This window comes from Betta splendens, chromosome 12 (assembly GCF_900634795.4).
Source record: "Betta splendens chromosome 12, fBetSpl5.4, whole genome shotgun sequence".
Lineage (NCBI taxonomy): Eukaryota > Metazoa > Chordata > Actinopteri > Anabantiformes > Osphronemidae > Betta > Betta splendens.
In genome coordinates, this window is record NC_040892.2 from 2,218,890 (window position 1) to 2,244,492 (window position 25,603).

The 25,603-nt window shown below is 42.3% G+C and overlaps 4 protein-coding genes across 10 annotated transcripts; 2 read left to right on the plus strand and 2 right to left on the minus strand.

Annotated features, from left to right (window-relative positions):
• Positions 1-17,292, minus strand: galt (galactose-1-phosphate uridylyltransferase). 2 transcript variants are annotated; one of them, XM_029168830.3, is made up of 11 exons: positions 17,148-17,292; positions 12,012-12,181; positions 11,799-11,874; positions 11,569-11,617; positions 9,928-10,057; positions 9,396-9,452; positions 6,841-6,963; positions 4,363-4,495; positions 3,576-3,659; positions 1,104-1,258; positions 1-858 (listed from the first exon to the last, which is right to left on the minus strand). In XM_029168830.3, the coding sequence occupies exons 2-11, from the start codon at positions 12,117-12,119 to the stop codon at positions 808-810; spliced, it is 966 nt and encodes a 321-aa protein (XP_029024663.1). In that variant the 5' UTR covers positions 12,120-12,181; positions 17,148-17,292; the 3' UTR covers positions 1-807. The 2 variants fall into 2 exon arrangements, with proteins under 2 accessions (XP_029024663.1, XP_029024662.1); XM_029168829.3 differs by lacking the exon at positions 17,148-17,292 and adding an exon at positions 12,614-12,753.
• On the plus strand, positions 13,034-15,000 carry sigmar1 (sigma non-opioid intracellular receptor 1). Its single transcript, XM_029168834.3, has 5 exons — positions 13,034-13,312; positions 13,395-13,446; positions 13,848-13,996; positions 14,172-14,264; positions 14,362-15,000. Exons 1-5 carry the CDS (start codon positions 13,168-13,170, stop codon positions 14,589-14,591), a joined length of 669 nt encoding a protein of 222 aa, XP_029024667.1. The 5' UTR covers positions 13,034-13,167; the 3' UTR covers positions 14,592-15,000.
• katnal2 (katanin p60 subunit A-like 2) lies at positions 16,865-21,368 on the plus strand. 4 transcript variants are annotated; one of them, XR_008696283.1, is made up of 16 exons: positions 16,865-17,028; positions 17,429-17,499; positions 17,676-17,842; positions 17,951-17,987; positions 18,182-18,287; positions 18,384-18,482; positions 18,575-18,643; positions 18,826-18,903; positions 19,204-19,302; positions 19,793-19,856; positions 19,939-20,057; positions 20,154-20,245; positions 20,408-20,518; positions 20,598-20,760; positions 20,913-20,983; positions 21,056-21,182. XR_008696283.1 is itself a non-coding variant. In XM_029168826.3 (16 exons), exons 1-16 carry the CDS (start codon positions 16,975-16,977, stop codon positions 21,196-21,198), a joined length of 1,575 nt encoding a protein of 524 aa, XP_029024659.1. In that variant the 5' UTR covers positions 16,865-16,974; the 3' UTR covers positions 21,199-21,368. The 4 variants fall into 4 exon arrangements, 2 of the variants coding, with proteins under 2 accessions (XP_029024659.1, XP_029024660.1); XR_003787753.3 differs by having other exon boundaries at positions 21,059-21,182; XM_029168826.3 differs by having other exon boundaries at positions 20,881-20,983; positions 21,056-21,368.
• hdhd2 (haloacid dehalogenase-like hydrolase domain containing 2) lies at positions 21,268-24,654 on the minus strand. 3 transcript variants are annotated; one of them, XM_029168833.3, is made up of 9 exons: positions 24,414-24,654; positions 23,460-23,571; positions 23,267-23,369; positions 23,043-23,148; positions 22,876-22,960; positions 22,413-22,578; positions 22,166-22,216; positions 21,955-22,018; positions 21,268-21,817 (listed from the first exon to the last, which is right to left on the minus strand). In XM_029168833.3, exons 2-9 carry the CDS (start codon positions 23,558-23,560, stop codon positions 21,714-21,716), a joined length of 780 nt encoding a protein of 259 aa, XP_029024666.1. In that variant the 5' UTR covers positions 23,561-23,571; positions 24,414-24,654; the 3' UTR covers positions 21,268-21,713. The 3 variants fall into 3 exon arrangements, with proteins under 3 accessions (XP_029024666.1, XP_029024665.1, XP_029024664.1); XM_029168832.3 differs by having other exon boundaries at positions 23,460-23,574; positions 24,414-24,651; XM_029168831.2 differs by lacking the exon at positions 24,414-24,654 and having other exon boundaries at positions 23,460-23,581.
• Positions 24,655-25,603: the final 949 nt, after the last annotated feature.

Genomic DNA, 25,603 nt, shown 5'->3' on the forward strand with positions numbered 1-25,603 from the left:
TGTAGGTAGGATCTTTACCAGTTCTTATCACAACACACAGAGAGCTGGTGTTCTGTAAAACAGGAACATGACACAAACTGACACTGACAACACAAAGCACACAACTCATTCTATGTAGAGGCATATTCTAGAGCATCTCCTCATCTATGACCTTGCTACTGTGGAAAACAAGGATCCTGAGCTTCCAGTGGAGCTTCGTGGTTAGAATATGCCACAGAGTCATCGTTCCAACTTAATTCCAGGTCATCTACCTCACTTTTTAAACAACACCACCATCTGCTGTTGTCATTCTGAGAGCACACATCATTTAACATGTTCACCGCTACCTTGGCTTTTTTTAAACCATTGTCACTGCCTGATGTTCAGCTTGTTGATTTTTTTGCATGTTACAGATGTGGTTGAAGCCACAAGGATCATAACATCGACAGGGTCTCTAATTCACACGTCCACTGCGCCACAGCGTTTGGAAGTGTTGATTTAGTTCCCCGTTAATTATTTAACCTTCGTGATTAAAGATTTAAATGGGCCTGTGAACATTTGCTGCGACTTAGTGACATTTATGGATCCATCCTGGAGGCAGGAACTTCTGTCGCTGTCCGTGGTGCTGAACTAAAGCTGAGGCTTTTCAGGTCAGGTAGAGTCCATCTCTGCTGGTTGAGCTGATTTACAGTACTTATATTATCAGGCAAATTTGCACCTGCTTAATTCTTCATCATCACTGATGATGTAAAAGCTGCATATTTTCCATTCATCCTACTTTCACACAAGTTCACCCTCTCACTCTTCTCAGCTTCCTGCTCCCAGGTTCTATCTGGTTTTGTAGTGATCGTCAGGTAGGTTTCTTAGCTTCTCTGCAGCCTATAAATACAAACACAGCACCATGAGCTTTGAGTTTAGACAAAATCAGAAGAGAAGGCCTGATGATAACAAGGGGTGAAAAACAATGCATGCATCTGACTGGGTACAAGGGTAATGTGTGTGTGACATTGCAAGATTTAATCAAATAGAAAGAGGAGAAAACTATAACTTGGTCCTGGGTGCAATCAGGTTTCAAACATCCAATGAAGTGATTGAAAACCTGTATGGTCTGTTTTGATATTCACCTGTTCAGGTGTGAGGTCTCGTTGCTCCTGCGCGAGCATCTCATATCCCACCATGAACTTCTTAACCGTGGCTGAACGTAGCAGAGGAGGGTAGTAGTGAGCGTGTAGGTGCCAGTGGGAGTAATCTTCCTTCAAATGGGGGCCGGTGGGGGCTCCTTAAGTATGAGAACAACACAATGTACCGTACTGATTTCACATCTACTGTAGAGGGAAATGAGAAGGTCATTCAGGACTAATAAGGACCTGGAAGTTCATGTTTCAGCCGTTAATGTCACCTCTGTATTTGCCCAAATGTTATTTAATTGTTATTTACTGCTGAACGCATTTGAAAGCCATTTACTTTATCCACTGCCAAGTTGCAGCTGTTTCGGGTCTCTGTCTATAGTTTTGGATGGAGCCATCCACCTTTTCTCATAAGCAGACAATAAAACCAGACTGGATTGAACCCGCTGGTGAGAAGCAGCAAACCAGAAGCAGTGACCGTTAAAAACGTGACACAATTCAGTGGCCGTGGGCTGAGATCAGTGAGGTTGTAGCATCTGAGTCACATTGGGAGATAACATGCTCTGGATGAAGGAATCAGAACAGACAGAACTTGAGGATCCAGGTCTTACACAGGCAACGAGCCGGTGCCGAGTCCCGATCTGAGTTAAAGGCAATGAGGTGACGCGGGAAGTGGGAAAAGCTGTGACACATCTCTTCTGAAAAAACACTAAAGAGGCGAAAGAAATAAACAGATCCCTGGAAACGGTGTATTTACAATGCGAGCACTTCCTTTAGAGCTAGTTTCCTGACAAAAGAGGCTGATCACACAGAGATAGTAGCTTCAGGAGGGTGACATTAGGGGAACTAATGGATGGGAAAAGAAAAGGAGAAGACAAGTGAAGGCTAAAAGCCTCGATAAGGAATGAATAGAAACAGATGCTTCTATTAGCAGACAATTACCGGTTTTAATTGTTAATGGGCACGTTAGCTTTGCTGTGAGTTACTGGTGTAACATGTACAGACTGATCCTGATACAGACTGTTTCCCTTCTATCCCTGTGCCTTGGTTCTTCATACAAGCCCTTAACACTGTCTGTAAAGTCTTGTGTGTTTCCCTTCAGAAGAAATAAACAGGTAGCTTTATCTGAGCCCAGATTTCCCAGGTGACTCCAACACTATCCTCCCACTTTCCTTTAGTCGCACTGCCTCTAATAAGCACAGCTCTAAATAAAAGCTGGCTGCTCCTAAATGAGCCCAAATAAAGCACAGACACAGATGGGAGATAACACAGCTCATTATGTGAGCGGGCTGATGGTGTTTGTGTGCAGGAGACGCCGCGTTTCAAAATGAGATGGTCAGAGAGTGCAGGGCGTGCGTGGCTTTGTGCTGCACAGCTATTCCATTAAACCCGGGCTCTTTGCCTTTAATCCTACTTGAAAAGGCTAAAGAAGCACCACTGCATTGAGACATGAGTGTCTAATATACAGTGGAAAACACTGATTTGAATGTGTCTCGAGTATCATTGCTCTGGAAGAATTCAAGCCTGTCAAGACTGTGGGCTTTACTACATTGTAGATATTGGAGACTGACACAGATCCAGAAATCCTCAACTTGTATTTTCTGCTTTTGCAGGTGTTTTCCTATGGCACTACAGAAAAAACCTGTCCACTGGTTGTAGGCCTTGATTTGTCTCGAAGAAATAAAACAGACTTGAAGATTAAAGCCAGAACTTAACACGAGATCTGTAGAAGTCTTCACCACAGGCAACTGTTAGACTGAGGTTTAACTTCAAAGGTCTTATATCTGATAGAATAGAAGAAAGGGAGTCGATAGCCGTGTCCTCGGACGCTCTCTTTCCTCTGTCTCTGTGCTGGTGTAGGTTTATGCATACATCTTTCATGCGGCCCTGCTCTAAAAATGAAATTTAAATATTAAAAAGCAGCTCATGTTTCCAGTGTCCACAAAGACACAGAGGTTCATTCAGAGAGTTTTTTTCTTCCAGACGCTCGTTCTTCACCTGCAACGGCTCAGCAGGATGTCGCTGGTGCCGGGACTGAGCCGCAGCCGTTATTCAGTGTCGCCACGGTGACGTCGCTCTCCTTCTGCTGCTTTTCTCACCGTCTCAGTTCAGGTTTAGTGAGAGCTTGGCTTGTGAGACACCGCAGGTGATGTGTGACGGCATTTGAATGTTTCCTATTCACACTGTAAGTCTTCAAAACTCCCCAGCTTTGCGTGGCTTAGTATCAGATTACAGCCGCAGAGCAACGTGTGGCTTTCAGACCTTTCAGCAGCTCGTTCGCATGTTAAACTGTCTGAGCGCATTAGCTTATGGCTGCGATGATGGGCTGAGCCTCCAGTTTGGAGCAGCACACTCGGTCTTATGTCTAAACCTTTGCTCCATCTGTCCTGGTCTTTATTAGTCACGCTCCAGGACATGCGTCAAACATCAGCTCCTTCACGTTTGTTCCCTGCCTGCTTGTTGCCTCACCGTGCCAGCCCATGGAGTAGGGGAAGGACACCTCGAACAGGTTGTCGTACTTGGTCAGCAGTCGCTTCATAACATCAGCCAGATCTGGAAAACACAGGGACAGAGACACAGTCAATCAGACGTTGGTAAAAATGAGTGACCTGTGGAAGCAGAGGATGAAATGAAAGGCGGTAGAACCCGACTCTCTCAGAGTCTCATTTACTAAAATCAATTTAAACCCAGAGAACCCAGTCTCAGGAACAGCAGTGATGAGGCAGCGACGCCTCGTATCTGAGTGTGTTGGGCTTCATGCTGTAACGACACAAGCTCCACCTGCTAAACAGATTAAACTGTCACTAATGTCTTTTAAAGGCGTTCATTCTGAGATGCTGAGGAGTCCTCAGTCAGACGCCCTTGATTTTAAACCCCATCATGTTAAAAAGGACCTGAACAGAATCAAATCACCAGCTCAATAATTACAGAAACAGGGAACAAGAAGAGGACAGTGTTGTCTATGGGGACAAGCACTAACAATGTTTAAAATCCACAAACATCTGAATGACATAAAAGCTTGTGGAGGGGTTCAAAGTGAAAGGTTCCCTCCAATGGGAATGGTGTGTGTGCCTTGAATTGACCCAGAGGTGATTGTACACACACTGAGACGGGGGTTGTGGCTGGGAGCCCACCCTGCAGCCTCCCCTCCGATCTGCTGAGTCACCTCAGACCACTCTTAAGTGCCTTATCACGCTCTCAGTCACTCACTCTGTCAGCGTCAGACACACCAACACAAACACACCCGGACACTCACCCTCCCGCTCCTCCCTTGTCAAGTCGGTGATCCTGAGGATGTGTCGTCGTGGCAACAGCAGTGTCTGATAGGGCCACGTCGCCCAATATGGAACCACTACCAGCCAGTGGGAGCTGTCCACCACCACACGCTCCTGAGAGGAGGCAGGAACATGTCAGACATGAGACAGCTCACACTCAGCAGGGGGTTCACCTCAAAAAGCAACAGCATTCTGCATACATGTCTACTTTCCCCAGAGGATGTTCACCACAGGATCTTGTTAGCTGATTGTTGTGAAGAGTAAACCGTTCTGTTCAGTGGCAACTGGAATTTTTACTTCTTGAAGACGTCTGGTCTGTGCTACTGGTATTTAAACTGAGAGCAGCGTGATCAGAGATAAATCTCCCAGAGGTTTAAACACACTCGTCTAGGAAGGCGTTAGTGCATAATTAAAGGGATCCACGGGGAACCCTGTGGTGCTTAATATCTGTGAAGGGAACACAAACTAATCTAGCAGAACCCCAAAGAGTTTCATCGTCTTAATGAAGTGCACTGACATTATAGGATTGTACTTGGTGCAGAGTGAAATGCTACGCTGCTAAAATGCTGTACTTTTCTGTACAGTGAATCTTTTTTAATTATAGATTTTACACATTTCTACCAACAGTTCTTTTAAGGTCAGTGTTTCCTAAATGTTCTCCGCCCAAACAGGATTAAAACGGAGCCAAAATATGAGCGTCAGCATGAAGAGAGAACCGTGGTGAAGAGATACAGACGGGAAAGGAGGATTTACTAAAACACATCACAGCCAGAAAATCCCAAAGAGTTTTTATTCAATTAGCATCGAAAGTTTTTGTTTCAAAGTCAGGAGTGTCACTCGGGAGGCGAACCTCAATTCAGACTCCTCCAAACACTGCAGTGTGCCAATTTATGGTCCTAACCTCAGGTCAGAGAGACGAGACACGCACACACACAGACACACACACACACGCACGCACGCACAAGGACAAGTTACTTTAAGCCACTCCTCCACGCACGCACACGCACGCACGCACGCACGCGCGCGCACACGCACACACGCACGCACGCACGCACGCACGCACGCACGCACGCACGCACGCACGCACGCACGCACGCACAAGTTACTTTAAGCCACTCCTCCACGCACGCACACGCACGCACGCACGCACGCGCGCGCACACACACACACACACACACACACACACACACACACACACACACACACACACACACACACACACACACACACACACACACACACACACTTTATAAAGGTCAGTCCCCATGAGCAGCGGTCTACGAGATTCAAGCGTCTTCTCTGCTCGTTTCGACACCCTAATGCTATTCTCTCTCTCTTTCTCTCTCACACACACAGACACACACTCCCAGAGGAGCAGGTATCAGCCCATGAATCACTGGCTGTGTGATTTCTTTTTTCCTCTTTACCTGCACATCTCTCTCTCTCTGTGACTTAGTTTCCAATCACTTGTGTTGTGCTGTTCTCCTCCTTCATCTCCTCGTGTGTTTCTTTGAGCTTGAACTCCTTACGGTTAATCCTTTGTTATCAATAGCACATGCTCTCTCTCCAGCTAGTCTGTGAACAGATTTAAACGCTGTTCCTGCAGCTCAAAAGAATCAGCTTTGGTTCAGGAGGAGGAAAACATCAGGTTCTCCTCAGATTGATGCCTGTGTGCGTTTAAGCTCTGTGCAGCTAATCAGCAAACAGGGGGACTTTCATTTGCTGCTCAAGTCAACAATTTACAAAAATAAGACTTGAAGTGAAAAATACAGACAAAGTCTTAGATCCAAACTGCAGAGATGTCTCTTTGGACTAGCATTAAATTCATCAGGTTAGTTATAACGCTTTGGCAAATCTGTGTACATGAATCAATATAGATGACATCACTCAGTTCAACGTGAATGCTGGAGTTTCAGCAGATGCGTAAAAACCTTCTGCAGAGAAATCTTTCCTCATACAAACTATAGGAAGCAAGTTGACATTCTGTACAGACAGAAAAGGCTACAGAGGTATTTATATTAGAAAAGGTCACAGTACAAATACACTGTATTTATGCAGAGCTTTGGAGAGCGGTGCTGGAGGTTATCAGCGTTTGTTACACTTTGCACTGGTCTGTCCTGCATCATTTAAAGGTCCGATCACTCATTGGCAACACACTCTTTCTCAACTTCACACAGGCTGAAGATAAATGCTGCAGCATTATGCTAATGAGCATCTCTGCTGTCCAATCACACGCTTCACTGGCTGAAAGACAGGTGGAGGCTGCTGATGGAAGAAAGAGAGAGAGGAGGCAGAGAGAGGCATGCTGGGAAACACCGGGGTTCATAATAACGTCGAACTCTCGCTGAGATGAAATGACTCCACTGACGACATAACGCCTCATGTTTTGCGGTGAAATCTGAATTTCAGCGACGCGAGCTACGAGCGATGACTTTCTGTGGAGTCGGTGTGTACGTTACCTTCCTCTCTGCCTCCTGCTGAGCATAATGCAGCAGCAGCGGCTCCTTGTGAGCCGCGTAGTACTTCCCCTGACAGCGGTCCGACAGGGCCGGCTCGTTGGGCAGGAAGCTGCTGGCCCAGACCTGCAACGTCACAAGAGGCTCAGCTGTAGGAGTTCATTTTACACCTGTGATTCAGCTCCATCGAGAGGTGGAGAGCGGCTCGTTCTGCAGCTGTGTGTCCAGCAACAAACACAGAACCAGGTTTTCATCACTCTTGTTCAAGTCCTTCTCTTCCCTGTCCAGTTGGAGCCTTCACTTCCTCCGCCGTCGGCCTGTTCAGTCACTCACCTACAGTATCATTACACTGCAGCTGCTCCCTCTTACTCCTCACCAACCTGCTGCTGGGCTGTGATCTTCTTCTGTTGCCTTCAACCCGACTCTCTACCGGAGTGTGTGTGTGTGTGTGTGTGTGTGTGTGTGTGTGTGAGCCTCCTCATTCATTCTCCTCAATGTCTACAATAATTACCACCACTGTCTATTATATTAAAATCCATGTAGAGACACACATTTATGCAAATACAACACAACAATTGATTCTGTGAACACACTGTAAATGTCAAAGCAGCACATTGGCCCCTTGATTGACATTATTAACATCGCTCAGAAAAAAAAGAGACAAACACATTGTTAAAACTTTGCTCTCATCAGCGAGCGCCCGGCATTCGCTGGTGTCATCGCTCCAATTAGACGCTAATAATGACTGCGAGCGAGCGTGAGCGTCCCGAGAGGCGACGAAGAGCTCGACGCCCTGAACACATGAGCGGCCGTGGGTCGTTCCATTCACTCCTACAGCTTCCTTTTCAATCACGGTGGTGAAATAAACACTTTCAAGCTATACAACGATGGTCATACTGTAACGTTCTTTCAGGAAGCTTCTTCTATGAATAACAGTGAACATCAGCACAGTTTATGTTTGCATTTTATGGCATTTTAATGGTTATATAACGGTTCATTCATGAGCGTCACATCATCCAGGATGTTTATTTATGAATGAAGCAGGACGTTTCATTGTTTCCTGGTATTTTTACCCTTAATCTGTGACACAGTCTCTTCACAATCACTGCAAAGGGAGCGAACGCCACATTATCTTAATGATGGTAACGACTGGACTGTAGCTGAGGGCTGCGAGTTCATGAACAGACGTGGCTAACGTGGGCGGTAAAGGCTCGTCTCCAGATGTGCGATTAGAGCCTGACAACATCTGTAGCTGTGGGTCTGTTAGTGCACGACTCCTCTGAAGGCTGTGGGTCTCATGATAGAAGAAAAACTACTATTACTGCTGCCACTTTCATGACTACCCTCCAACATACAAGAGTGAATATTTATTTAGGGAGCAACTGCAAACTCAATAATTCGATTGAGTGTGTAGCATAATATGCAGAGCTGGTGTTTTCTTTCCTGCACTGCTCTGTTCTTTTGAGACCACATTTATCAGAAGCAACGCTGCCTCCAGAACATGATTAACATTTTCTCTTAGTCACCCTTTAAAGTTTTAGAGCTCTGCTTTGTAGGTTTAGGCCTGAAGGGGCTGTGTGGCTGTTGGAACACACATTAACACAACTCTTTTCTTGGACTTTGATGTCTTAAGAAAGAGGGGAAATAAAAAAGAAATGCTGAAACTTCACCATCAAAGTCTCGACTCAGGTCGTATGAAAACAGGACTTCAATAGTATCTGAATAGATATAATAATTTTATAGCATATAAATGAGGAAGTTACTCCTTTCATGGTGACTGTAGCTTGTAGCTCTACTAGAAGAAAGTTCCTGAAATAACAAATTGATACAGCCACAGTCAAGACTCACATTGTGAAGTCATTTACTGCCCTCTGCTGTTCACGTCAATGGTAGCGTCTTGTGTGGTTCAATCTAAGCACATGAAAGCTTTACACTATATTGTATTGTACTATACTGAATCTTTGCACAGTTGTCTGAGCATCATGCTCAGAACAGAGCAACTTCACTGAAGTCAGAAGTTGGTCTTATGCTTTTTGGTCTTTTTTGTGTATGATGTGTTATTGGCTGTTGACTTGTGCTCTTTTCATCTTTTAACCATGTTTGTGTTCTACTTTACTTGCTGACATCATTACCATGACTTTACAGCATCAGTGACTGCACGGCTGCAGTTTCATTTCCACATATTACTTGTCTGATCCAATTACGCATTCCTTCTGTTTTCCTCCACATCAAACTGTGAGGTGACAGTTTGATGCCTTGTCTGAGATATTAGTCTTGCCTGAATTACTTCACTTCACAAGGGAAACAGTGAAAGAGAAAAATGGCAATCACACCAATAAAATTATAGACAGACGTTCAGGAGCAACTTTCACTTACTGTGTTTCTATTTAAAATTCTTAATTGAGTTCTTGTTAACACGTCTCCGTCTCATTGTCACAGTGAGTCTGTAACAACATCAGCTCAGATGCATAAATTGGCCGTTTGTTTTTTTCTCTTCTAGTGTTTTTCTCTGCACATCAGATTTCATATATGTGAGATCTGACAATAATATTTCCTACCTGACAGTGAGGGTGTGGATTTGAACAGCCCATCGTGGCTCCTTTATTCTCAAAGATCTGAAATGAAAAAATAACAGGTCAGGTGTTGTGTTGCTCAGCTGTGGATAACAGAACCAAATACCAAAAAACACTAAAAGGAGAACAGAAATCAAAAGAAAAGCAGTTTAGATCACAATAATCAGCTGGTAACCCCTCCATCCTATAAAATATCCTTGGTTGTGTAATACTGTCAACCTGAGATAGGAGAAAGATTTATTTACCAGATGTATAGATTGTGACATGCTTTCTAACTCATATCCTCTCTGTGTTGCTGCTGTCAGAAGTTGAAGTTTGCCCTGAGGCATCATTAAAGTTTCATCCAATTCAATACAAGACGCATTAAAATGAAAAATTGAAAAGGGCAAAGAAAACGAATGATCAGCGTCGCTGGAGCACAGGGTAACAAATGTTACAGGTACACAGCCGTGGGAAATATTAAATCAGTGAAGTGTAAATGTGATCACAAATTATTGTGCATGTGTGTATCCCCCACCTGAACCCAGGCATAGGTAGCACCTAGCTCTTCAACAATGTCAGACCACTTGTCAATCACCTTGACGACCTCGTCTTTTTTCATGAGCGGCAGGGTGACATCAGACCATGGATGAAAACACATGACCTTACTGAAAAAATAGATATATGAAATATGAAAGCACGGCAGGAGGACTGTTAGTTACTGTAGTAACCGCTATAACATTATACCACATATCACAGCATCCTACATGCTTAATTATAAAATGCTATTCCATAGACACTATCAATGTTTTTTCACTGGATTATTGAATCTTGGATCTCCATCAAATGCTATTTGGTGAGCTCCCATTTGTCCATGAAGCAGTTTTCATAGACTCATGCATGTGCACTTCTACTTTAATTATCATTGATGTGTCTGGAATTTAACTGGAATCCGGCTGCACGCCTTAAATTGAAAGGACACGCATGTACAGCCCAGATATAAACTATACGGCACAAGACCCATCAGGTCCAGTGACCTCTGAAGACCTCAGGGATGAAACTGTGATGAGGTATAGATCGAGCATTCCCAGAAGCTCGATGGCCTCATTTGTTGCAAAATGGAAAATGTTTGGAATCAAGAGGATTTTTTTCCAGATGTAGTCGGACAACATGAGATATCTATGTTTGCCAGGCCTCCGTATATCACCTAAGGAAAGCAGCTGTCAGAGTCAGGAAAATGTAATTTCTACGGACCAAAAGTCTGACTCTTCTTAGGGCCCAAGCACCTAGTATGTGATCAATAATTCAACATGACTTTAGTGTTGATGCTCAGAGCAAAACTGTATGGTTGCACTTATGAATTGTTCATGAGCATCATAGGAGACTCCAGTGTGTGTTCATGTGTCTACATTCACCTTGCATAAAATTATAGAGTGTGAACTGACTCCACCACCCTTGAAAGAGTAATGAAATCAAACTGGACTGTACGGTAATAAATGATAAAACACATATTGAACTATGAATTGAATAACATATTAGACACTGATGGATTATGTCTTTGGAAATGTTCCTACTTCTCTCCTCGCCCCATTCCTTTGTTGTCTCCACTGACCCACATCACCACAATCCCATTTCCCATTTTGCTTTGTCCCTAATTGGTCAACTGAATGTTGCTGCAGGGCAACGTGATCCTGTTCAGCTCGCACCTTCCTCTTTTTTTGAAACAGCCACTAGGAAGTGGGGAAAACATGCTATATGTACAAACAAATATGGACACAATTTAATAATACATCATCACTCAGCATAATTCCTATCTAGAGGAGAAGTGAGGAAACATCCCCATCTACTGTCAGCATATTGGCAACATGTGCCTCAAGCTGTTTATAGTCACTATTAGTGATTCGTGTTTGGCTTAAATCAGGATGTCCTGAAACCGGGTGGCATGAAGAGCTTTGACTAATAAAATGAGCTTCACCTAATAAATGATCATAATGAGAATGATGATAACAGTGATTTAAAGTTTGCTTGGTATGATTGTTCTGATTGAACTTATGAATTCATATGAAACTAGTTATGCATTGAATGAATATTATAACACTGTTAATATTTAATTCTATGAAAAAACTCCAATATTTAGATATATATATTTATTATATGAAGATGAAAAGCTCTTTCTTACCAGACACCTCTGGCAGCTTTAGATCGGAACAATGGATGCTGATCTGAACCTGTAAAACATGAAATAAATGCACTTTTACGACTACATCTGCTTCTCATTTCTGCTAAGTAATGCTGCAACAACTGCATGTTGCATATACTGTAAAAGCATAAAACATGTTCTTTAAACTAAGCCTACAGGAAAAGCTACATCTATAATTTACATTTCAGATACACAGGAATGTCACTCACCGGGATCTGGAGCATCTGGCTGAAGAGCAGGAAAGTCATTATCGAAGACAAATGTGCTTTCATAATCTTCATTAACCTGGAGATACATAGAGACACGTACACAGAGACATGATGGTGTGTAAAATGGCAACGTGGTAAACCGTTGCTTGAACTTTGCTTTAGTGAAAGGGCTGAACCTGAAGGTGTGAGAGCTGCGTGTCCATGTGTTCCTACCTCTCCATTTGCGCGGGTGTTTCTGGGACAGAGCGGGTTGCAGGGGTCATATCTGGGTACGTGCTCCTCTGGAGGCTTTTCTACCTGACCGGCCCACGGCCTCTTCATGCGGTGGGCTGACACCAGGACCCAGCTGTCCCGCAAGGGGTTATAGCGTATGTGCTGGTGCTCTGAGGCGGACAAGGTAGAAAATAAGCCATGGCTGTGTTAAACCTAAAAGTGTGGAAACTACAGGAACCTGATAAAGTATAAAATGGTAACAAAAGCAATTAGCACAGCAAACACTATTCATTCACAAATGGCTGAAGACATCTGTGCAATGCAGGGAAGGCTGTTTTTGTACAGGAAGCAGCAAAGAATGAAGTCACGGGACCAACACTGTCTACAGCAGTAAAGCAATACGCTAGTAGTTCTACTTACCTGTACGTGTGTATTAAATTAGATCAATGAGGAAATTATGCCTCTGTTTCAAAATACCAATTAAAAAACTGAAACTAAATATTTTAATGTGAATCTTATTCACTTTGAGAGGGGTAAAGTAGTAACAGTTTAGGTAGGTTTTTCAAATGAATAATGCATTCCGCTTCATTATTCCTCCATACCTTTGGGATCAAATGAGATTTCCTTTTTACGGCTCATCTTGGTGGGTGTTGTTTGAGAACCACCAGCTCTTCCCGATGTCAATTTACAATTTATTCAACGCTTTCCCTCGCAGCGCCGCAACCCTTGTCCCACTTCCTGTTATTTGACAAGCGAAACAACGTGCTCCTTGAGCAAATCAATACGTAAAACAAAGTTGCAAAAACAAACGACATTATACGAAAGCACAAATCATACAAAACGACACAAAACGTTAACTTGTAGATGTCTAATTATTTAACTTTTAAATATTATCTTATTTTACCGTTATTTATTTTAATAATGCAGCAAAATGACAACACCGCTTTAGAGGGTTTTTCCAAATGCTGGCAACCGGCAAACTCTGATTCTAATTGGCTAAGCAGCGACATTCCGCCCCCACTTGACCAGGAAGTAACTCTCGGTTGGATTAGACGCCTCCTGCGTATGGCGTGTTTGTAGCGACCTGTGTGCCTCAGTGTCCACATGTAGTCAAACCTGCTTCTGCGTCTTTTTCTCTGTGTGTTTCCTTTCAGTCATGTCTGTAGTCAGAACGACTTTTAAGCTCTTCGCATTCGTCGCAGTCTCCGTCTTGTCCGTGCTGCTGTTGCGGCACTGGATGGCCACAAAGCAGTATGTTTTCAACAGGGAAGACATCGCCAAATTGGCCAAACAGTACGCTGGTGAGTTTTGTTATTTTCGTGCGTGAATTAAGAAGCCAAAACCCAATGTACTGTATGTGGTTTAAAACGTGTCTGTTTTCAGGACAGGACCACGAGCAGGCCTTCTCTAAAGTGGTGGTGGAGCTCAGGAAGAGGTAACAAACACTGTAGAACAAAGTTCACTGTTGTCTTATTTAATCTCGCAGATCTACGACTTGAAGCTAAACTATGGCAAATTGGTAAAACGTGAATCTAACACACGGGTATGCATATTTTATGTGTTCACAAATGTTTTTGTCTGTTAGAAAATCAAAAACCGACACTGTCCTAAAACTGAAGATGATGCGTTCTAATTGTTTTGTTTTCACCAACAGTTAAACATTAAGTTCAAAATCAGTGATTTTAAAACTAAATATTTGTACAACTGAGCTCAGTGAAAGTGTGTAAGTTTCTCATTAAGCACTCAAGGAAGCATTTCTCTTGTAAACAGGTTAATAAATTACTTCATGAAGGTCTGTGAATAATAACCTAATAAAGAACAATGGAATTACTGCAGATATCCAGGACACATACTGCCAGACGAGGACCTGCAGTGGGTGTTTGTGAACGCTGGAGGCTGGATGGGCTCCATGTGTCTGCTCCATGCTTCACTTACAGAGTACGTGTTGTTGTTTGGCACAGCGGTGGACACAGGAGGGCACTCAGGTGAGGACGGAGGAATTGTGTCATTGCATGCATTTTCATCAAGTAAAGAATAGACTAACACTTACAAACACATACACATTGTGAGCATTTTGTCTTGATGTCTCATTCTGTGTGTTTTGATTCAGTTTAAAGTACAAACCGCCATAAGCCAATATTAATTGTGTGTTTCTATCAGGTCGCTACTGGGCCGAGATATCTGATACCATCATCTCCGGCACTTTCAGACAGTGGAAAGAGGGGACGACCAAAAGTGAAATTTACTATCCTGGTAATACTTTTAATCTGAAATCTTCCAGTTTTGAGAGTTTGTTACTTGCACGGATAAATGTAAATTAATATGTGCTTTGTTTTCATTTTCCGCACAGGTGACAACATTGTACATGTTGTGGGTGAGGCCACGTCAGTGCAGTGGACTGCTGGGACATGGATGGTAGAGTACGGTCGAGGTTTCATCCCTTCCACGCTGGGATTCGCCCTCGCAGACACGCTGTTCAGCACCCAGGACTTCCTCACAATGTTCTACACTGTACGTGTCTATGTCAAGGGTCTGCTGCTTGAGGCTGGAACGCTGCTTACAGACGCTGGAGTTTTCTGAGGAACCATCAAGGTTGGAAAGCTCGAACACGAGCAGTGACATCAAAGTTCACCTTGCACCATTTTCCAGCTACCACTATGATCTAGTTTGTAGAAAAATAATGGTTTAGATCATTTCAAGTTCTAATTATTTTATCTAAATCTTGACAATTCAAATTTGCTTCAGTGTATGTTCAGTGTATGCACAGTGTGCCACTGCAGTGGCACTGCTGCAGTGCTCTCAACTCTAAAACATCTACACACCTGCCCTTTGTCCTTCTGGACTCCTCAGCATCCTCAGCACACTACACAAATCGCTCTAGTTTTTTATGTGTAAGTCACCTCTTTGTATTTTCATTGTGAAGATCTGTCATGAAGCCCAAATACCTTCCAAGTAGTCAGAGAATAATAAAGTAATATTCATTACCAGGTTTTTGAGTATCAACTTCTTCAGCGACCTGTGACAAGTTTAATAGTTAAACTTATAGCTGATTGCTTGTACATTCGGTGACAAATAAATTATTATGAAAACCCAGATGCAATACTTAATTTTGTAAAATATACAAAATTTAAAAAACACTTTTCTTAGTAGATTATGATTTCATTTACAGTGTATATGCATGTTTATTCTCAGTATTTGAGGATATTATATGAATCCAGAAGTGTTTGCTTCTATTAATTGAAACCATTTCATGATTTCAATAAATGTTTTTTTTTTAATGTCACAGATAATTATGGAAACTGCCAGAACATGATGCATGTTGCTCCTATATGGGCCAACCTCAGATTTATACCAGCTAAGACACTGTGGGGTTTTGTTCAGCATGCTTTGTTCATTTCAGTTCATATCAGTATATTTATTTTATTTCTGTAGGCCTTTAATGTCCCCGACAAAGTAGAACCTTTACTACATTACCAATCTGTTAAATACTTAACATTTGTTAAAGATTTGGAAGCAATTTGTTCTGTACTTTAAGCCTCTAGTGTGATCTGTCAGTAATTTATAAACAGTTACAGTGATACAGATACGCAGTAAAAAAAAAACGCACAACCCCTTAAACTCTAAGGATATAATATTCTAGCCACGCTACATAGCTACAGTGTCTTCAGCCTGTTCATCATCTGGAATTTGCACTAGCCCATCAGGGTGAAGAAATGAACTGTAAAGCACAAACAAATGACTGCTGCATAAACTCCCGTCTCCAGGTTCTACCCTTAAACCAGCCTCATGGACAGTGAAAACAAAGCAGAATTACCCAAAACTGGAGTGAATCAATGTGTTAGCAGCAGTGTGCTGTCAGGTGGCTGGGCAAATATGCAAGTTGGGCACAGAACCAATGATAGATGAGCGATGTGCAATTTAATGTGATCGAAACTGACTGTGCAAGAATAAATGTTTTGAAATAGACTGGAAAAGTTTGGTGTTTCTGTTTACAAAAAGAACGTTTGTGCTGAAGCTTTTGCTAATGCTTGACTTTTCATATTTATGGAGAAAAATACCAATAATAAGCTATTTTAGTTTTTTATACCCTTGTCCTGCAGAAAGAACAAAGAACAAGGCAAAGCGTTGGTGATTCAAATCACAAAGCCAGCGTTTGACACTCTGGAGAGTTAATAAAAATAAGAGATGAGGTTAGGGATTTGGGCCTGGTGGAGCAATGCTGCACGAGCAGGTGGTGTTATTCAATAAAACCGGCCAGCAGAGTAGAACACAGACGCATCAGTCTTCATCGCTGTCTGTAAATGTCAAGAGGATGCAGACAACCTGATCTGTTGCCATCGCATCCACAAAAGGCCTGGAAGATGGTGGTGATGACACAAGCAAATGAGCTTCATGTGTGTTTTCATGCATGCACACACAGACTCCAAGCCGTGTGCCTTTATTTGCACATATTTTCATTTGATCTTTCCTCGCTGTCTTGCTTATCTATGTGCGCATTCCATAATATCCCAGACATGGATTTAATGTCAGCCTAACAAACTGGCCTGACCCCACAACCCGTCTTCTCTTAAGGTACTTTGAAATGAGATGTATTCATAATCGAAGTCAGGCGACTTCTGCTGAAATAGCAGTAAGTCTTGGCAGAAGCTGCATCTTAATGAAATAGTATAGACTGTCTTTGATTAATTAGATTTGCTTAGTTAATATTTATTCATTTAATATTAGCATCTGATCAAATATGGGTTCTGTGCAAAACCATTCACGTGGTACTTCACACACTATTTATGCTATTTTTAAGTCTCATAGTTGCCCTTTTTTTACGAGACATAATTGGTCTATACCTTGTGACGTAACGTTTTCCAATTGTACGGTAGCCGCGAGGGACAAACGTCAGACGCGACCAGACGCAGAACAGCTGAGAACCTCAGGGCTAATTTAACTGCCTCACCAAACTGTCAGAACCATGATGGAACTTTCATTTCAATCCATGAAGGTCGCTCATCAAGCCCGAGAGGCGGTGAGTGAAAGCGAGTTCTAGCAAATTTAACAGGCACCAGCGGGTAAACGACCAACTTTTAGCTAACAAGCTACACCTGTTGCTAATTTAATACAAAGTTTAAGTGTGTGTGAACTTACTACAGTTCGTAGCAGGTATGTAGGCCTGGACGTCAGTAATCTCCACATATATTAAAGCTGCTCAAAGTAAACGTTACGCTATATCGAAGGTGCTAATAAGGCTAATTTAGGTCGCATCCCGAGTCGGCTATAATTAATCGGCGTTCACTGGTTGCCTAGATACCATACGGCTCCGTCGTTGTCATTTTTGGTGGTGTGTCGCCCTCTAGTGGCTAAATGGTCTCAGCAGCTACAGTACAACTGTGTCTCAGTGGTGAACGCTGACTGTTGTTTTTCGACAGGATGAGCTGAGAACTGAGATGAGGAAGAAGAGCCTCCTCATCCTCATCTACCAACATCTGCTGGGGCAAGGGTCAGTCAAATACTTGAGTCATTCATGACAAATCAACTGTTGAAGACACGTGACGTACTGCTACACAGTGTAATTTAAATGTACAAATAAAGCACATGCGCCTTAACGTATGAATATATAATAACTAGACGTGGCTGCATCATTCTTGGATCTTAAAACGTCTGTCTGTCCACCAGCTACGTGGCAGCAGCTGTGGCTCTGGATCAGGAGACGAATGGAGGCGTGAAGAAGTTCGAGGTTTGTGACAACATCGACCTGGAGATGATGTTGATGGAATATGAAAGTTATCACTATGTCAAGTTCCAGAAATACCCCAAACTCATCAGAAGAACAACAGAGCCAGGTACACGACTGCTGCCAGAACCCAGAGCAATGCCAGTATGATATGACATGCTGTTATATTCTGCACGGAGTCAATATCTTCAGCTGTATTTCCTTTTTTCCTGTCAAGGGGAGAACAGATATGCTAAAAGTGGTGGAGTAAAAAGGTGAGTCTGATCTCTCCCACGTCACTCAGTAAAAGAGAGAAAAACACTTATTTGAAGTCATTTTGAAAATTCTTTTTAAACGTGTTAAATTAGGTAATTTTATATGGTCAGTGTGTGTTTGATGTTTCATCAACCAGTACTTATGAATTGTTCTCCTTCTTTCTTCCACTGAAATACATCCCCTTGTCCCTCAGGAGTCCTTGCTCAGCTGTTAAACCTCTTCCCAAAATCAACCCATCTCAAAGCCCACAGTCTGCTGCAGTCGGAGCAAAGAAGCCAGCCACTGCTGCACATACAAATGTACAATGTTAAACCTAAAAGGGCTGGGATCATGTATTTTTAAGTAACTGTGGGCAATTGTGACCTCAGTATCGTGATTTTTTTTTTTTTTCCCAGGAGAATGGCTCCTCTGTTCCTCCAGAGTCATCAGAGTTTGGTCTCAACGTTTCCTCGATCAGAAATGGTCCTGCTGGAGACACATCTGTGAGCAGGAAGGTATGGGGAGAATTTTCTGCTAATTCTTTGAGGGGTCTGCATGTTTCTGCATGTATGGAGTTGATTGTTTCCTGTCATTGTGTCTGCTTTAGGGTCATGTGATCGATGGTAAAGTCTCAATCCATGATACTAGAGGAGCTGGCACTGACTCAGACCACATGGTAATTACACTGGAGCCTTTGAGCAGCAATGGCGAAATTAGAAATAGCAAATAATCAAGCTGTGCAGTTAATCGGGTTTGTAAAACATTCACAAACGTCATTTTGAAACATTCAGGTCATGTAAAAATGCTACACCTAACAATCATTAGGTATAATAACTAACAATAATAATTATGTGGCAGGAACGACTGCTGAAGCCCCTCAGTGGCTTTTCTGGAATGAGTGGAGAGATGAGAGAACTGGCTTCAATCATCAGCAGGGTAAAAAACACACACCTGGATATAATAGAAACACATGGATGAGTATAAAATAAACCTGTAGAGGGGATGTAAATATCCCAATATGATTTAAGTACTTCATCAAATATCCACTAGAGAGCAGTGAAGAGCTGCTTTGCCGATGAATTGATCAGTTGTATTAATGAAGGTCCAGGTTCAATTTATTTCCCTTATCTGATGTTTCATCCTAAATGACACCTATTACATGTGTGTGTCCACTCACTGCCGATCTCTCCCATACACACTCTCACCCTGTGTCATTGTGTGTTTCACCCCCTAAAGGACATCTATTTACACAGCCCCAATGTGCGGTGGGAGGACATCATCGGCCTGAATGACGCTAAGCGATTAGTCAAAGAGGCCGTCGTCTATCCCATTAAGGTAACAGCGGACGCCCCAATGTGTTGGTATTTCAGCACCGGTTGCCCGTCTTCGATTCTGAATACATCTTCTTTAAAGGGCTTAAAGAGACGGAGGCCGGTGGGGTCAGGTCAGTCTGTTAGGCTGACATTAAATCTATACCAGGGATATTATGGTAACACACACATATACAGATGGATAGATGGAAGGAACACACAGACGGAATGCCATGTAGAATTTATATACATAGCCACGCTCACACTATTTGCCTCTGTATATAGGAAAGCACACATACAGTTCTGTCATCATCACCTGGACCTTTCTCATGGATACGATGACAACAAATCAGGTTGTCTGCATCCTGTTGACATTTACCTGCTGATAAGGACTGATGTGTCTCCTATCCTGCTGGCCTTTTATTGAACAGAAGCATCCTAACTTCCGTTTTATTATTCATTCTTCATTGTTATATACCCCCCCCCCCCCCCCCCCCCCCCCATTTTCCCCATAGTACCCCCAGCTATTTACAGGCATCCTGTCTCCATGGAAGGGGCTGCTGCTCTACGGCCCTCCGGGTACAGTAACACCTCAATGTTTGGGATTTTTCTTGCACACAAGTCTTTTTGTTCATTGCCCATCTGTGTTACATACTCACAGGTACAGGTAAGACCCTGCTGGCCAAGGCTGTGGCTACAGAGTGCAAAACAACCTTCTTCAACATCTCAGCCTCCAGCATTGTTAGCAAGTGGAGGGGAGACTCTGAGAAACTGGTCAGGGTAGGCCAGCGACTACACAGATCCACTTTAACATATAAGGAGTCAGATTTGACACACATCATGGATTTTAGTTCATTTATTATTTTATGGATGTAGGTTCTCTTTGAGCTGGCCAGGTATCACGCTCCTTCCACCATCTTCCTAGATGAGCTAGAGTCAGTGATGGGTCAAAGAGGAACCAGCTTAGGGTGAGCTGAGCCACGGAGTGTGGTGCTGAACATTAAGGCACAGCTTGTGGCTACTCTGCATACAATGCACTGCAAATAGCCTTTAATGACAGATGATGTGATGTGGATGCCAGTGTAATGTAATATTTAATGTAACTGCAGACTAATTTTTAACTTTTTTAGAGGAGAGCATGAGGGGAGTCGAAGGATGAAGACCGAGCTGCTGGTTCAGATGGACGGCTTGGCAAAATCAGAGGACCTGGTCTTTGTACTAGCAGCCTCCAACCTGCCCTGGTAACCCAGCAAAAACAACATCCTAGCATCTACCCTTTACTTGGCTTCACCTTGGTAACACATGTGACTCTTCTCTCAGGGAACTGGATCACGCCATGCTGAGGAGGCTCGAGAAGAGGATTCTAGTGAGTCTTCCATCCTTGCAAGCTCGCAAAGCCATGATCTCACATTGGCTGCCTCCTCTTAACTCTACAGGAGGAGTGGATCTACGCACAGAGCTGGACTACGAAACACTAGCAGAGGTTTGTACGTTTCTGAGGTATCGCCTTTGTATAATTATTTTTCTGTTTCATTAACTGAGAAGAAAGAAAAGGCAAACACATTCTTTTTCTAAGCCTCATTTGCCCCTTGTGTTATTGAAGGACATAGAAGGTTACTCTGGCTCTGATATCAGGTTGGTTTGTAAGGAAGCCGCCATGAGACCAGTGCGGAAGATCTTTGATGCACTCGAGTCACATAAAGAGGGTAGGACAACACACACACACACACACACACACACGCTACATTTACATAAACTTACATGTGACTCCTTCTCAGCAGGAGACACCAACATGCCTGCAATCCAGCTAGACACGGTGACCACAGCTGACTGCCTGGAAGTCATCGCACACACCAAACCCTCTGCCCGAAACCTGATGGACAGATATGCAGCGTGGGAGAAGGAGTATGAATCTGTCTGACTGACCTTTTAGCATGAGGACACATGCTCTTACACAAACTCCACAACCTGACAGAGAAGCTACTTTACACTTAGTTGGAGCCATATTTATTCATTACATGTTACATATATATCTGTAACAGGTTTTAAATCACTTACTTCTTAGAGACCTCTAAAACCATCCTTAGATTATTTCTGCATCATCATTTATACAACATTTCCACACGATTTTTCTCCATTACAGAAAAAGGAGAATACACTGAAATAATGGGACAAACATGTACCTGAACAGTGCATCAACAAACATCCTGATGAAGCAAAGCATTTCTATAGTGGCTTGTCTGTGACCGACAGATGGAAAACACCAACACCTCAGCATTGTTCAGTCCATCAATTAAAATGCATTTTTAGGATCCACAATGTCCTCTCCACTTTCAAACAAAATCAGTGCACAGCAGTGCTACTGACGTTTACAACTGGAGTGTTTGCTTATGATCCTAACAAAAGGAAACTCTGGAATTCAGTCATTTTTGTATATTATAGCAGATTCTTCAAGATGTGTTCCACAGCTTCTGGAAAACTGGCACACGTCAAATAAGGCGGAGGGTTGATTTTGTTCTCATCTCCTTCTCTGTATTTACCTGAGGCATAAAAGGCAAAGAGGGAAAACAACTTTAATCACCATTATTTATAATATGTATGATGAAATGTTGGTTAGAATAATAATATGAAGCACAATGAAGATGTTAAAGGCAGAGTAGGTGATTTTATTTCTTACCAGTTCTGACTAAAATACCCAACATTCCTGCGTTCTGAGCTCCACCTACATCGTCTCTGGCATCCTGCAGAAGGACAAACGGCAAAGAGACAAAACTGTCACAGGCCACATTTAACATAGGGTAAACATTTAGTGAACTGAATATAATTGAAGGCAGAATTTCCTTGACTTTTATAGTCTCTGCTTAACAGGTCAGTGATAATATATTTACATCTCCGATCATGACCGCTTCACTGGGGCAACATCCTAAATCAGACAGAGCCTATTTGTAGGAAACAAGTGTGTCAGTCCAGTGTGTTACTCAACTCTACAATTCAGACAATTCTCACAAAACAGACAACTGGTCATAAACATGGATCACTGAAAGAAAAATGACATTTTAAGTAACAATTCTTGCAATAAACAATAAAAGGGAAAACAATACATGTTAATGTAATAAATAAATAAATGTTTCTAACCTGTATAAAAAAGGTCTTTTCAGGTTTTCCAACTACTGTAGCTTTACAGTCCGTGGCGTACTCCAGTCCTGACACAAAGGGCCCGGGGCCGAGGGCCAGACCATCGTTGCGTTTATAGTAGCGAGCTTTATGGATGGCGATGAGAGGAGCTCCATCCAGAATCATCCTGCAGAAAAATACACGTGATTAATAGGCTGAGCTGTTTGTATCACATAATATAGTCACAGCCCCTTATACTTCTCTTCTTGACTGTGTTTTTCATACAGGAGGCTGCAGGCCTAGTTTGCTCATTAAACTAATGTGATGGCATCTGTGTAGGTGTTGAGCTTATACAATCTACCAGTTTTGTAGATTCTACTTGTTTTCTAATTGATTTAAGGTTTGTCAGTAATGTCTCCTTTGGTTTTCGATCTCATCTAAGAGTTATGACAACATTTATCACCGTACGCTTGCAGTTTACCACCTGAAAGCCTTGTTGAGTGTTTGATAGTTGAACTGATCAGGAGCGAGCCCAATGACAACAGCATTCGGCTCTGACGTATCGATACCTGCAGTTGGAAAGACGACGTGGTGGAAAGAATATGCCCATCTATGTGGATCTTAGCATAGAAAAAACAAACAGCCCGGTACCTGTGAAGTCCTCTCGTGCACTGTCCTCCACCAGCAGCAGTGGTCTGTGTTGTTTCTGCTCCAGAAGAGTCCTTGCTGCACTCAGAGAAGTGAAAATCTCTTTTTCCTGCGGAGTGAAGTTCAGTTTTACAATTTAGGAATCACACCACACATTGGCCGTGTGTTAAATTCAATGTTTAGAGGCATACAGTAAAAGATGAATCTCATTCATTCACTCATATAACCTGAAGGTCAAAGTTTAGACGCTGCAGTCGTTCCAGTAATATCCTCTTACTCTCCTTTGTTGTGTTGGTCACAAACTTCACAGCCACAGATGCCTGGCGTAACCTGACGGCACCAAAACCGAAAGCAGAATTAAATAATGATTGGTGTTCACGCGATAACCTGCCGACGTCTGGACTCTCTGACACTCTGTACCGGTTAAGGGCGTCCTGTGCTCCTGGCACTGCTGCGTCTTCAACATGTAGAGTGCCACTCAGGTCAATGAGCACCGCCTTCAGAGCTCGCCTGCCCGCCATCCTGTTACAATCTACTGGCATGTTTAAGGAGCACACACAAAACGTCAGCATACGCTTCATAATCTCTTCATTTTATTACAAACTTGACTTTTTGCTCACTATCATAGAGCTTTACCATCCACTTGGACTGTAGTGTCTGATTATGATATTCGAAACTGATAAATATGGCTAAGGTCCGCTTTAAACTGATCTTTACACAGTTTTAAAAAAGCTTACTCTTTCGTAATAACTTTTTATTTGCAAGATTAGATGTCCATAATCATAATTCACATCGGTAGAGGCTGAATTTATCAGATTACTGTTCTGTTCAAACCCAGATCAGGATTATTGACCTGTTTGCATTTACGGCTTCCAGCCTAGAACACAGATCTGGAGCTTGATTTTTATTGGTATGTGACTTTTAGACTGTGTGATCCCCTGTTATTATTTAGGCATGCTTAGATTTCTGTATTGTAGTTATCAATATGAGAGTACAATTAATGCTCTTAATTCATAACATCTTAAACACACACATTGTAGATTATGTTTCTAATATTTGGATTGAGCTTCAGTAATAACAGGAAACTGAGGGGGGCCAAGCTGCCTATCAGCTTGCGTGTGCTGAAGAGGTTTAAGGGCAAATGTAGCTGTCGTGTGACGTCATAGTTGTAATATTGACGGTTCTTATCCTGTGGTCCTGCAGTTTGCTCCAAACATGCAAACACATGCATGGGTTTAATTTTCTTTATACAGCGTTTTACTTTCTACTTCTGACAAACAAAGCGACGTCATTCATGCTACAAAATGTATCTGCAATAATGCATAAGTGGTACCGAATAACCAGTTTCTGAAGTTAGAACTGTGCTCTGCTAACCTTTAGCGGCCGGTTTTCTTGTTTTCTGTTTCTGTTGAGGTTCTTCTTCGTCGGTGGATAGTAAGGTTGTTGTTTTTCAAAATGCCTCATGCTGCCCCCTGCAGCTCAAACCCACCTACTTCTACCCTGAGTATTGTGTTATTCAATTACTTAATTGAAGTATTTTACTTTTTATTTTATTTTTACATATTTCTTTCTTTTTTTGCTAGGTCGGTTGTTGATTTCTCTTGCCTTTATTTCTATATGTAATCAGTTAAGAGGATTACGTTTAACCATGTTATCACTCATTAGAATAATAATAAAACATATGTGTCCCATCTAACAACTAACAGATGTAGTGCATTAGTTTTTTTTTTAGGGTATTCAGATAGATTTACTATGGTGGGAGGTATTATCAAAATAAGACCCTTCTCTGCATGATGCCAGACAGCGCTGAGCAAATCCTCTTTTCACATACCTACAGTGAACAACACTGTTCACAGTTGTTTTCGGCTTCTTGTTTTTGCATAAATGTTGTGTAGCTCTACTGTGATAAACAGGACATTGTAACACTAATCTGACTGTAAATGCTTTGATCTGCACTATTTTAAACTCCTACTGTAGTTTCCAAACTAACCATTACTGTGCTTTGAAATATCAGCTTCATCAAATAAAAATTATATTTCTTTGTATACAGTTTACAATTGCATGTGCATTTTAAACAAAAGCTGCACATTAAGGAATTACAAAAAACTGTCTACACAGCTCAACCTGTGTAACTTTTCTCCTGACTTTTAGTCCAGTCCAGTGACACAAACGCACCACCTCCTGACCTGTGAGGCGCAGATACATATGCAGGCTCACTCGCCTGTGAACCCACAGCTAAACTCTGACTAATCACAGATCAAAGTGGCTTTGCTGTGCAGATCATTCTGATGAACATATGCTTCTAATTCCAGTAGATCTCCTTTCCCTGCTCACTCCCCCAACAAGGATCAAAAGTGCTGTTAATAAAAATATTTACGCAGCTTAGCAAGGGAGGAAATAATAATTCACAACATATGGAGATTATGTAGGAGGCAGACCAACAGACCAACAATGAAGAGCAAAAGTGTATTTTTGTTATTTACGCAGAGGAGGTTTAGAAAACAACTAAAATGGAAAACAGCAGAACCTCTTTAAATGTTTCCACTATTTCTCTGGTGCCAAAT

Excerpts from the sequence above, each read along its gene's own strand:
- katnal2 (XM_029168826.3), top strand. The coding sequence starts at position 16,975 with ATGATGGAACTTTCATTTCAATCCATGAAGGTCGCTCATCAAGCCCGA. Across the intron at positions 17,029-17,428 it reads CTCATCAAGCCCGAGAGGCG|GATGAGCTGAGAACTGAGAT; the intron begins GTGAGTGAAAGC and ends GTTTTTCGACAG. Across the intron at positions 17,988-18,181 it reads AAAAGTGGTGGAGTAAAAAG|GAGTCCTTGCTCAGCTGTTA; the intron begins GTGAGTCTGATC and ends CTTGTCCCTCAG.
- galt (XM_029168829.3), bottom strand. The coding sequence starts at position 12,650 with ATGAGCCGTAAAAAGGAAATCTCATTTGATCCCAAAG. Across the intron at positions 10,058-11,568 it reads AAAGCTGCCAGAGGTGTCTG|TAAGGTCATGTGTTTTCATC; the intron begins GTAAGAAAGAGC and ends CTATTTTTTCAG. Across the intron at positions 1,259-3,575 it reads CTACTCCATGGGCTGGCACG|GAGCCCCCACCGGCCCCCAT; the intron begins GTGAGGCAACAA and ends CTCATACTTAAG.
- sigmar1 (XM_029168834.3), top strand. The coding sequence starts at position 13,168 with ATGTCTGTAGTCAGAACGACTTTTAAGCTCTTCGCATTCGTCGCAGTC. Across the intron at positions 13,447-13,847 it reads GTGGTGGAGCTCAGGAAGAG|ATATCCAGGACACATACTGC; the intron begins GTAACAAACACT and ends GAATTACTGCAG. Across the intron at positions 13,997-14,171 it reads GGACACAGGAGGGCACTCAG|GTCGCTACTGGGCCGAGATA; the intron begins GTGAGGACGGAG and ends TGTTTCTATCAG.
- hdhd2 (XM_029168831.2), bottom strand. The coding sequence starts at position 23,581 with ATGCCAGTAGATTGTAACAGGATGGCGGGCAGGCGAGCTCTGAAGGCG. Across the intron at positions 23,370-23,459 it reads GCACAGGACGCCCTTAACCG|GTTACGCCAGGCATCTGTGG; the intron begins GTACAGAGTGTC and ends TGGTGCCGTCAG. Across the intron at positions 22,019-22,165 it reads AAGCGGTCATGATCGGAGAT|GATGCCAGAGACGATGTAGG; the intron begins GTAAATATATTA and ends GTCCTTCTGCAG.